Here is a 12,058-nt window from a genome sequence, read left to right as displayed (position 1 = left end):
CAATCATGTACCTACTGTAATATCCAACCGCGTACAAAGCCCCCTTATTTCTTCTTCTTGATGAATGGTGCCTTTGCCAGAGCCTTGGCTTGAGTCAACCAAACCGGACGCCCCAGGGTGATGAGTTGAGGACCAAAGTCGGCCAGCAGTTCTTCAGCAGATGGACCACTGTCCCTGATAGCCTGATACAACTCTTGATCGGTTCCAAAAGTAGCCACATACCAGATATTCTTCCACGTCTTGATTGCCTCCTTGGCTTCGCTCGAGTGACTTTGAACATCTTTTGCAATCATGTAAAACGAAGACCTTTTCGCGTGGCCACACTTTGGCTTGTACACGCGAACGTCAGAGAACCTGGACATTGTTTGCAACAAGCAGGCGATCCTCCACATCTCAATCTTGTGTAACAAGGCGATGAATGTTCCTCCTGGACGCAAATGCTCCAAGGCCAACACAAAAGAACCGTTTTGCAGCCTGATTGACTCCCGCTTCTCTCGGTAGCTTGCTCTCTCTTGGGTGCGGAGGACGTGCCCGTCACAGATTGCGATATCGTATTGCTCGTCGATGGTGAACTGGCGAGGCATGAACTTGTTGTGATCGGGGTGCGAAGCGGGAATCTCTTCAATCTTCACGCCGAAATCTTCTGCTAGCATTGTGACGTCACAGTAGTTGATGTTGACGGCATCGTTATTCTCATGAGGCAACAAAACCTTGTAACCGCCCTGCGAGAAGGGAAGGGTACAAGCTCGTACTCGAAGGTCGGGGTCGTTTAGGGCCATGGCAGCGGCAAGAAAGCCACCTGGTGCGGCACAGACATCCAGAATCGCACCAGGCTTGGTAACTGTAGTGAAGCAACCATCTGCGGCATTGTGAAGCTCGGCTGCGATTCTCTGCATGAGGCCAAAGTGAAACTGAGAGGACTGTTGGTCACCGATGTTGTCGGCATTAGAGCGTTGGGCCTGGAAGAATCTGTCCCCGGCTGGGTTCTCCCAACCCTTTATGGACAGTGTAAGTCAACCATGTCTTGAGGTAGATAGAGTTGTATATATAGATGGAGACAAATATAGAAAAATGACATACCTGCTGGCGAAGACGATCAAGCCTTCGGAACTCTGGGACTCTCTCTCGTAGGTACGGGACAATGACGCTCTTGTTGTCCGGCCCAGTGTCCCCTATGGTGGTTGAAAGGAGGTGTGTTTCTCCAGGATTAGCTGCGGTCACGGCGCCATGTTCCCGGTTTGCACCTCTGTCCATTTCGTCTGAAGTTACAACAAAAGGCGGTGTGAAGAGTTGGGTTGTTGTTCAAACAAAGAAGTTGGCGGCCTTCCTTGGAAAAAACAACCCCCCAGCGCCTTTAACAATCATGGCGATGGCCAGACGTGACCCGAAATCATGGATGCAATTGGGGCATAGTGTTTGCTGAGGCCTACCGTGAGGCTGACTTGTGTGACAAGATAGACTGGCTGATGTCCTTCCTTGCGTCACATTCCAAGCACCTGGGTTCGGCAAATCAAGCGTCTTGGGTGGCCAGAGACCACAGAGCAAGCTGCTTCACCAATGATGGTGCGCTAAGCAGGTTGGCAACAAACAGAGGTCAAGCAATAGTAATGGGTAAGTGCAATGGAGAAATGCATCGAGGCCTACAGTGAAATTTGTTAACTCATTGGGCGAATCGAATTTTGCAAACGCAGGGCAAGGTGTGCTCTGCCACCAGCCGTTTGCTCATTGAGGGCAGCATCTGGCTAGGTACCTATTGAGGTGCTTCTGAAAGACGTGATGTCATCGATATTGTTCATATATTAAGTCTAACAGAAATAGAGGAGACGTCATCAGATTTCTTTCTTCTGTTTTCATCTCTACTGATCACTGGGTGCAACGTCTCTACAAGTCCAAACACCTCCCGTTCCGACCCGACCATGAGCTCCAACCACCCCGAGCAGACATTCCCCCGCCTTCACAATGCTGTCATTGGCAACTTAAACAACATTCTCAAGCCAAGACCTTACTTCAAACGAGGGAGCCGTGAAATCCTCAGCAATTTTACCAAAAAATACTCCACCTTTGTGATGGCCAGCTTCACCTGTGAAAATTCTCAATGTTCCAAGGCTGGCTGGAGGAGCGGAAAGGTCACCATTCTGATCCGGGGCTACGAAAACAACGGATATCATGCCACTATTTTCAACCAGCGATGCGAACGATGCAAGAAATTTGGCAGTTTGGAGTTGGATGAGTCCGCCTACATTGACCGAGTCTGTTATCGACTGAAAAAATGGGCCGGGATCAGCTTGGAAATGCGAAGCTCAAGGGACTGGAAAGGAACGCCGCCTCACAAGAAACACCTATGTGAAGGGTGCAGAAAAGGGTTTTGTGAAGGCTGATTGTGCGTGAATGACGGCATGATATGAAGCCTGCAAATATACGGTACATGTCCTTGGATGTCGATGGGATGGCAAGGGTCTTGGAGAAGACAAAAGTCCCGTTGATTTTGGAAGTCGTTTGTATTTCATATTTGCATATACTTCAGTGTTTCATTGCTGTCAGTCGAAGCTTGGGTCAGAACAATTGCCCAGTGCCAACATGAAGGCATCCCGTCAATTCTTGGTCAGCTCACGCGAAACTTCTGGGCATGCCTGACAGGGATCCATACTGGATATCATAATGTTCGAGAGACTGTTCAAACATTGAATTTTTCTCTTTGCTTCCCTTCTACACCGTCCGATATTTTACCAAACTTGACCAGTCAAACAAACCCCATGAAGTCCATTGTTACCAAGCTTGAAAGCCTGCCATGGTGTTGCTTACGTGGGTTACCGCCTTTTTAATGTTCTTTAGCTACATCGCCATCTGATCACGTCGGAACCTTTGTTTGTCATGTGTAATGGGGACTGGAGATCACGGCCGTTTCGATTGTAGAATCGTCATTCCGACATTTGATGGCCACATGTCTGATAATCTGGTAGGTTGACAGGGGCATATAAAGAGCCTGCTTGAGCTCCCCGAGACTCTTTCTCCCCACATCTCTCACGACATCGTCAAACCTATTCAGAATCTTGGAACCAATCTGCATTGTTTGTTGGGAGCTCGCTTCCACAACTTCTGGTAGGTCGCTTTCATGAACGTCATGTTGAAAAAAAGCCGTACTAATTCTCGCTTTCAGCCTCCCTTGACCTTCAACGGACCAAAACCTAGATGAAGAGCTTGACAGAGTTATCGGAGCATCGGTACCAGCTCAGACCCGATCCCCGATGTCGCCATATCTTCATCGCTACTCGGAACTCACTCGTCCCTTTGAACTGCTCGCTCAAGATGGCCAAACTGCTGTTCACCTTTGACCAAGTTGACCCTTCTTTTCTCGCTTTTGTCTACAACTTCTATTGCGGATATGGCTGTCAACATACAGATTTATCTCTATCCCAATTCGCACCTATACTCGGCATTTCCCCTCAGCCAAACTACTTTTTGAATCGGTCCGGCAACGTCACATGCCACTCTTTCATTCTTAGGGGTATTGGGCAAGATATAGACCGTTTACAGGTCGGTCGGACCGATAGTTGGTCTAGACAACAAGTGGTCACCTATCACTCCTTCGACATCAAACCTTGGACTGCGACGTGGATAACCGTGAAAAGCAACAAAATCTTACGAGAGTGTATCTGCCAAGCTGATTCAGAGCCTTTCGCCAAGCTCGCTAGTACTGAGAATGTTGAAGGGCGCTTTGAGGGCACGTTGGGCACGCATCTCATATATTTTAATTAGTCCGCCTGGAACTGGAGAGGCTTGGCTAATGAGATCGAGAGACGTCTTCACGGCACGCTTCAGGTCCTTGATGTCATCACTTCCCAGCCTTACGATCCGGGTATGCCGAAGAGCTCTGGGTGCCAGGGTAGCAGGGCTCTCGCCAGACTCAGCGGCCGTCCGAGTCCATATTGCCTTGTGATTGACCGAATAGATCTCAATGGCCAAGAAGATGAAGATCGGGCTGCCAGATACTTTTTTGGAAGCTTCAAGAACCAGGACGTGCTTGGTGTTATCGACCATGGATTAACTCCACTTCTCCAACGACTTCAAGGGCTCGATCAGGATTTGGAGCTCAACGTTGACACTTTGAACAGCGTGCGTCAGAGATATGAGGGTCTAGAGACAGGTCAGGACCTCGATGAGGAGCTCAAGATAACGGCCAAGCCAGCCATTGACGGGTTCTTGTCGCGAGTGCGGCTCATCATCGCCAGCTTTGAGAATCGAAGAAAGCATCTCCTTTCGCTGTGCAGGCAAGGATCAAGAAGACGAGGGCTCTTGTACGCAATCCTGGTATATCTGTTGTGTGTCTGTTTTCTTGATGCTGACATCATGCTTGTGCACAGTACGAGAGCATTGCGCGGTTTCAAACTGCCGAATCCAACATAGACCACCACCTTTCCACCATATTCTGGACCTGTGGTAGTGAATGAAGGGCAAATCTCAACCATACAAAACAACAATGATGATGCTTGGGTGCTTGTACATGAATAAGCTTTGGTGTCAGGACAACAGAGGCTGGGCAGCGGCGGCGGGCAGCCAGTGGTGATTGGCGAAGACCAGTAGGATTTTGGAACTAGAATAATCCAGAGATTGAGATTTTGGTAGAAGAGAGCGCTGAGCGTCACAATAAATTTCTTAATCCACGATCATGGTAACGAAGAAAGCGGAAGCGCTTTCTTACCAACCCCTGCATGACTAAACCACCTACCTTAGTCCCAGGATAAACAAAAGGCGGTTCCGTCAACCAGCCCCATCTGCACGGGCGTTGGGTTTTTCATAGGATCTTCCATCACCCTGTACTGTTTATCACAGCTATATATGCCTGCTATCCCAGCAATTAACATCGCTTGTCCCAGAAACACCTGTCTTTTGTCCCAGTTGCCACAAAGCAGGCACATCGGGGTGGTGGTTAGCACCGACGTCCGTCGACCTAACCGAGATAGGGTAATGCTCAAAACTCTTCTGTTGGAAACTTGCATGGAAGGCTAGTAGGGGTGTCAGAGCCCACATAAATCCCGACCCCTGTAGTCTCTCTTACAATCCCGCACCCAAGACATCACACTCCACCACACTCCCATGCATCTTGGATGCATATCTGAGGAACGCTGCAGTAGCGAGCTGTTCGCTTGCCAAAACGACTATCCGCAGCCGTTAGTGTAGGCTGCCATATTCTCACCAAAAAATCTCCAAACAGCTCTGGGCTGTCCAATCAACTGGCAGTTTTACGTCTGATACTGCATCGGTGGCGTGTATCATTGGGCAAACCGAGGCAATGGTGTGGGTTGCTTGTACCGCAGCGTAAGGCGTTGACAGAAATATTGAGAAGAACATTACATAAATGGATGACATTGAAGTGGCGGCAGGATCAATAAACCTGTCAGGCAGGGTCTTGGGACGGGGGAACTCTTCAGGGATATCCGGAGGTGATAGGAGATATCAAGAGATAAATAGGTTCACAAGCGTCACCTTTCGAGGCTTTCTTTCCCATCATTCTTCATCAGCATCTTCTGCTCTGATACTCATTCAAGATGGTTGGCGGCATGAAAAGCTTCATCATTTGTGCCTCTGCTGCTTTGGCCGCATGCACACCCACTCCTCCCACGCCCATCGTCCGCAAGGAATGGTAACTCTCACCCAAAATGTTTCTCTTTTCTTTTTGTTCTCACTAACATTCCCAAAGGCGTACTCTCACCACTTCCGAGAAGGCAGAGTACATCAATGCCGTCAAATGCATACTCGCCAAACCAGCCCTCACACCAGAAGGTTCACCCCCAACCGGTCACGGTGTCATCAGCCGCTACGATAACCTAGTCTACACCCACATCCAGCAAACCCTGGAGGTTCACTACGTCGGCCACTTCCTCGCCTGGCACAGACTCTTCACAGCCACATATGAGAAGATGCTCCGCAACGAGTGCGGCTACACCGGCGCCCAACCATACTGGGACTGGACCCTCGACGCAGCCGACATCACCGCCTCGCCCATCTTCGACCCCATGACAGGGTTCGGGGGCAACGGCCCATGGGTTCCTAGTGACCCCACCTCATGGATGCCACCTGTCCCAGGGCGCACCGGAGGAGGCTGTGTGGTGGATGGTCCCTTTGCGGGGATCAACGATCTGGTCCACTTGGGCCCTGGGGACTCTCTAGTATATAACCCGCAGTGCTTGAAGAGAGATCTTGCCCCTTCGTTTGCGTCAATGTACCTGGGGATGAACCAGACACAGCTCACACTGAGCCAGCCCGACTTTGGGTGGTTCAACGCCGTTGTTGAAGGGTCCCCCAGCTTTGATGCTTCAGGTGTGCACGGTGGTGGGCATTTCGGCGTTGGTGGAACGTTTGGTTAGTACTCTCTCTCTTACACGGTGCTCTTGTCGTTCATTGTACTAACAAAACCTCCAGGTCAAATGGGTGACTTAAACACCTCGCCAGCTGATCCAATTTTCCACCTGCATCACGCAAATCTGGACAGATTGTGGTGGTCGTGGCAGAGCTTGAACCTGCCGGCAAGACTGAGTGATATCTCGGGGCCGTCTATCATCATGGACCCCACGTCCCCCAACGTTACCTTGGCTCATCCGTTGTCAGTGGGTGTCAGTGGAGTTGACACCACCGTTGGAGACGTCATGAAGATCGATGCTTGTGGGACGGGCGGCAGCATGTGCTACACATACGACTCTCTTTACACCCTGCTATGAGAAACGTCGCCAGTAGGAGACGTTGCTATAACTGTACATACCTAGATTGAGATAGGATACAAAGTCTTGGAATTTCATGTGAAAATCTCTTGTGGCGACAATGTGCTGTTGGCGAGGATTCTTTGGACAAGGAATGGCAGCATACATTCTCTATGATAACTCCGATGAAAATGAGAGAGTAGGCCCAGAAACCTCCCACACACACTCTAGTAAAACATAACAAACACTCTAGGCTTGATGAGGCTCTCACCTATCATATAATCACTTCCCACTTTTACCACAGGCGAGGGGGAAAGCTTACACCGTCTAGAACGCCACCCCGCGGACCAAAAACGCGGCCGCCACGCCAAACACAAGGTACCCCACCGTTCCCCTACCCGACAACCCATCGCCCGCCCCCGAAGTCTGCGCCATCTCTGCCCCAAAAGGCTGGGCCAATCCCAGGTTCACCTCCGCAGCCTTCGCCTCTTCTCTCTTGACGGTCTTGGTCGGCGTCACAATAATCGGGGTAGTGCCGCGACGTGAAAGATGACTAGCCATCAGGCCCTTCGTGGTCAGCAAGTGAACAGGGTCAAGGCAGCTCTGAACCGCCATCCAGTACTGGAAATACTCCACCGGGATCTCGTCCAAGGTGGCAGCTTCGTCGATAAGTTCATCGATCAGCTCGTCAATCATCTCGGCCTTGGGGTCATCCTTGTCGAGGGCAGAGGTCTCCTTCTCGAGTTCTTCCAGCTTCTCCTCGAGGGTGTCGCCGTGGGATGACTTGCTATCGGAGGAGTCCCCGTCAACAATGTCCTCGATGGTTTCTGCGAGGATGTCTTCATCTTCGTCCTCTTTGTCAGAAGAGTCACCGAGGATCTCCTCGATAGTATCAGTTGGTTCATCCTTGGGTTCGGAGTCGTTATCGTCACTGGCCTCCGCCAGGGCCTCCACCACGTCGCTAATGGACTTATCTTCGTCGTCTTTGGCAGCCTCCTCAACAATCTCCTTCAGGGCGTCGGCAGTCTCAGCATCAGACTTGGACTCTCCCTCTTTCATCTGATCCAACACCTCCTCGACAACCTCGTCAACGGTGATCTCCCGCTTGCTGAGCTTCCAGGGACGCCAGCTCGTCCAACTGCCGCCTGAGCTTCCAGAGCTAGACTGCCCATTCCTGTCTGGCAGGTCAATCCCCGTCTGATCCTCGACGAATGCCGTTCCCTCTTCAACGGCAAAGTCTTTGCCAGCATCCACAAGCTGACCGCCAAAGCCACCACCGTTGCTCTTCCCTCCACCACTCCTCGACTTTGCCCGTGCTTCGATCACGCTCCGCTTTTTATTCCTCTTCGCAAAGTTGATGCCAGAACCGGATCGTGGCCTATCAGGTAGCTTGATACCAGTTTTTCCCTCCAGATAGCTTGAGCCAACGTCCCACGCGGCGTCGGTAGCCTGGTCTTTAAGGCCATAGCTGCTCGATTCGTCCTCAAGGCTTTCTTTGTCTTCGACGCTGGGTTCGACATCGACGCCTGGCTCTTCATCACCCGTAAAAGGGTTGGCGAACCGGGTTGGCGAGCGAGATTCGACACGCTTGTTGCCCTGTTGGTGGGCGGTGTCACGCTTCGTATTTTCCGGTGTTGAAACAGGAACAGACCTCCTGTTGACTGCATGACGGCGGTTATTAGTCGCGGGGTTAGCAGCAGAAACCGTGGCGGCGAGGCCTAGGGCAGCGACGAGGGCGGTTGTGTGCTTCATCTTGATTATACTCAGTTGTGTGTCGACTTGCCAGAAGTCAAATGTGAAAGAGTGCAGTTTGAGAATGAGCTTTCCAGAAGCCCGAAAGAGAGAACAGAAGAGCAAAAGACTTGCCTGCAAGCCTGTTAGTAAAAAGCGGATGTTCGTTAGATGGATGAGCGGATGCTGAAGAAAGAAAGAAGCATCAAGGGACGGGGACACATGCCCTTTAAATCGACTGGACTATGCACTCTCACCCGAACCTTAGCCATGAAACTTCGACGTTAGTCTGAACAGCCTTTGAGGGCATCCGGATAGGCCCAGACAACCTCGAAAGACGGGTCGGCCATGGCAACCAAGATAGACCCGAGTATCAGCGGGACTGTCCGGTCGATCTGGAGATTCTGCGAGCAAGGTGTTTGGTAACCCACGTAAGGCTAGGTAGGCTAAAATCAGGCCGCTCAAAGGCCCTCCAGACCAGTAGACCTAGAAAGCACAAGAATTGGAAGCTGTCGAACCTAAAATTTCAAATCGTCGCGGTAAATCTGAGCAACGCGTAACTGCTTGCTCGGAGTTGTATCACTAAGGCAAGGTACCTAGCAACGGTGTCATGGTCAACAAACGGCCGCGGGGGCCCTCCGGAGGGATCGGAACTGGGCCGCGACAGTATCCTCCGAGGGTCGGATGATGGATCGAATTTTCGGAGCAACATTGCGTACGGGTCATGTTTCGGACGGGAATGTCCACCACCATCAATTTGACAGACTCAAAAATAAGATAGTGTGGTCATCAGCTGTCTCGTGACCCTGCCTGCCGGAACCTTAAACAAACAACCAATCAGCGCCAAGACCCCTCCCTAAACATCAAATCCACCGCGCGACGAGCTGAATCCCCAACCTCACCAAATATCTCGATGAAAACGGCCTGATGATTATCGGCCATACCCAATTGACGTCCTCATCATGGCAGCTCCCCGAATAAACGGCATCAACCCAGCCGAAGCCACCAACAATGAAACCGCCCCCCTCATCCCCCACCACAGCCACAATCACAACCACCACCACCGCACCCCAACTCTCTTCCCCATCCCTCATGAAGGTGAATCCGGCCGCACAGGCTTCCACCCTTCCCACTTCTTCCTCGTCCTCTGGCGCAGCTCGTCCCCCATCTCCAGCTTCGTCAACCTCCTCTTCCCCTTCGTCATCGCCGCCTTCATCTCCCGCATCTTCTTCTCCCACTCCCACCCACTATGGACCTTCGCCCTAAGCTACATAGGCATGATCCCCTCTGCCAATCTCCTCGGTTTTGCCGGACAAGAGCTCGCGAGAAAGATGCCCAAGGTTGCCGGGATTCTAATCGAGACAACATTCGGCTCGATCGTGGAGATTATCCTGTTTGTGGTCTTGATCATCAACCATGACGAGAAAGAGGAAGGGGGGAACATGGTACCTATCATCCAGGCGGCGATCTTGGGGAGTATCCTCACCAACCTGCTCTTGTGCTTGGGAGTCTGCTTTTTCGTCGGCGGGATAAGGCATGTCAGCCAGAGGTTCCACGCGATTGTGTCAGAGGTTGGAAGCGGGTTGTTGCTCGTGGCTGCGTTTGGGCTTTTGATCCCTAGCGCGTTTTACTCTGCGCTCAAGTCGGAGGCGAAGACGGTGGAGGTGGTAATTGGGGAGGGGGTGAAAGTTGTTGTGCCTTTGGAGCATAGTGATGATTTCACATTGGGGAAGTTGGAAGATGATGTCCTTCAAATCAGCAGGGCGACGTCTGTTGCGTTGATTCTGAGCTTTTTCATGTACATCTGGTACTGCGCAAGCAGTCAGCACAGCATCTTTGACGAGGTGATCGAGGCGGATGAGCACAGGGATGCCGATCGGGAGGCAGATATGGAGAAGCCGAAGTTTACTGCTACCGAGGCGGTGATAGCGTTGCTTCTGTCGTTGGCGTGTGTCACGGCTTTGCTGATATTCCTGGTCGATGAGATTGAACATGTGGTGCATAGCGGAGTGCCGGATCAGTTCTTGGGTTTGATCTTGTTGCCGTTGGTTGAAAAAGCAGCGGAGCATTTGACTGCAATCGACGAGGCTTGGGGTAAGTGTGGTGACATGCGTCCGTGGTGTTCGGTGCTGATAATAATGACAGATGGTGTGATCAATGTTGCGCTGTATCACTGCCTTGGACCCTCCATCCAGACAGCGCTCTTCAATGGCCCACTAGTGGTCATTGTTGGATGGACTTTGGGCAAGCCCATGGATCTCAACTTTGAGATATTCATGATCGGGTTGCTTGTCTTGTCGATCCTAGTAATAAGCAACTTCCTGCGAGATGGGGAGTCCAACTGGCTCGAGGGTGCTCTTCTTGTGGTGAGTGGCTGTTGCTAGCATGAATTTCAGCGAGTCTAACATGCATACCAGATCGTCTATGCCATCACAGCAATTGCCTGCTGGTACTATCCCAATCCCGACGTAGCATCATCCAACAGTCTACAACAACTAAAACTAATCAACGGAACTGTCGCTAATGCGATCGAGGGGTTGAGGCAAGCATTTACCGGAGTGTAAGAAGAGTGCGAGGACAAGATTGGATAGACGCAACACCCACTTGCGCAAAGCTGAATTACGACTTGGGCGTTATATCTACCGTGTACATCCGACCTCTCTAACTCTACATGTTCTTTCCGGTCGAGGGAAATGTTTGCCGTTTTCGAACTCGCTTATGGGGTGTCGCAATAACAAGTGGCACCCCACCCTCTTTGCTGTTGTTGTATTTTCATCATCATCTGAAAATAACTGTCACTGTGACGTTGAAATTAGCTTATCGTTTTCAGTAGCAGCAAACTATGTATAAGTTAAGATATCTAACGTTATAGACTAATGGGTCGAAAGAGTCTGGTGGAAATGGTGACGAATATCGAAAATGAAATCAAATAGGGGTCTCAGGGATGGATACTTAAAAGTGGTGGCTCTCCGACAAACTCTTCGAATGAAGTATACAGCTCTCTATCTATGTGACGAACCCCTGTACAGAACCTCTGAAAGGGATACTCGGTTGAAGGCTACTTCTAACAATTGGTTCGGTGCAGCTAAACAGTGCATAACAAGATATCTCAATGTAAACACCATATACCGTGAATACAAGCTGTGATTGCATACTGCGGAACTATCTACAAGCTATCTAGTTTCTCCGTATATATAGACCGATTATCACTTTTCACGAGTGACACCCGTGATAATTGTGAACCTCTTATTGGCTTACCCACTGGTTGGACGGGGTGGCGTTCTGCGCCCCGCATGTGTCAGCGTCGTGACACTAAGGACCACCATCCGTTGTGCACTGTTTAGCTACACCGAACCATTCATCTAGAGTTTACCTTTAACTGTATATCCCTTTCAGAGGTTCCGGATAGGGGTTCGTCACACAAGATCCTCCTTCCGTACTCTATACAAAGCACCTCTCTGTTTAGAAATGCGTTTAATATTTTTGTTTTGATAGCTTTGGATTTTAATTTGCACTATTGAAATCTGTAAATAAATTCAAGCGTAACAGTACCTCGTAGTACTTGCAAGACTGTGGCGGTTCCAGAGCCCAGTCTCTCTGAGAGTGATTCTCTGAAGGTTAGTCTGGGTTGT

The 12,058-nt window shown here is 50.5% G+C and overlaps 5 protein-coding genes across 5 annotated transcripts; 3 read left to right on the top strand and 2 right to left on the bottom strand.

The window, feature by feature from the left end:
• Positions 1–44: 44 nt before the first annotated feature.
• Positions 45–1,363, bottom strand: QC761_121740 (uncharacterized protein; the record flags this gene model as incomplete). The annotated part of the gene is made up of 2 exons (XM_062875441.1): positions 1,081–1,363; positions 45–995 (listed from the first exon to the last, which is right to left on the bottom strand). The coding sequence occupies exons 1-2, from the start codon at positions 1,252–1,254 to the stop codon at positions 45–47; spliced, it is 1,125 nt and encodes a 374-aa protein (XP_062735982.1). The 5' UTR covers positions 1,255–1,363.
• Positions 1,364–1,916: 553 nt separating this feature from the next.
• On the top strand, positions 1,917–2,378 carry QC761_121730 (uncharacterized protein; the record flags this gene model as incomplete). The annotated part of the gene is made up of 1 exon (XM_062875440.1): positions 1,917–2,378. The coding sequence occupies one exon, from the start codon at positions 1,917–1,919 to the stop codon at positions 2,376–2,378; it is 462 nt and encodes a 153-aa protein (XP_062735981.1).
• A 3,168-nt stretch (positions 2,379–5,546) lies between these two features.
• On the top strand, positions 5,547–6,716 carry QC761_121700 (uncharacterized protein; the record flags this gene model as incomplete). Its single annotated transcript, XM_062875439.1, has 3 exons — positions 5,547–5,641; positions 5,699–6,360; positions 6,421–6,716. 3 exons carry the CDS (start codon positions 5,547–5,549, stop codon positions 6,714–6,716), a joined length of 1,053 nt encoding a protein of 350 aa, XP_062735980.1.
• A 306-nt stretch (positions 6,717–7,022) lies between these two features.
• QC761_121695 (uncharacterized protein) lies at positions 7,023–8,447 on the bottom strand (the record flags this gene model as incomplete). Its single annotated transcript, XM_062875438.1, has 1 exon — positions 7,023–8,447. The coding sequence occupies one exon, from the start codon at positions 8,445–8,447 to the stop codon at positions 7,023–7,025; it is 1,425 nt and encodes a 474-aa protein (XP_062735979.1).
• Positions 8,448–9,195: 748 nt separating this feature from the next.
• QC761_121690 (uncharacterized protein) lies at positions 9,196–11,066 on the top strand. Its single transcript, XM_062875437.1, has 3 exons — positions 9,196–10,520; positions 10,572–10,792; positions 10,844–11,066. The coding sequence occupies exons 1-3, from the start codon at positions 9,389–9,391 to the stop codon at positions 10,988–10,990; spliced, it is 1,500 nt and encodes a 499-aa protein (XP_062735978.1). The 5' UTR covers positions 9,196–9,388; the 3' UTR covers positions 10,991–11,066.
• The last annotated feature ends 992 nt before the right edge of the window (positions 11,067–12,058 follow it).

The sequence above is a fragment of the Podospora bellae-mahoneyi genome (assembly GCF_035222275.1).
Source record: "Podospora bellae-mahoneyi strain CBS 112042 chromosome 1 map unlocalized CBS112042p_1.2, whole genome shotgun sequence".
Lineage (NCBI taxonomy): Eukaryota > Fungi > Ascomycota > Sordariomycetes > Sordariales > Podosporaceae > Podospora > Podospora bellae-mahoneyi.
This window is presented reverse-complemented; position numbering and strand designations above follow the sequence as displayed.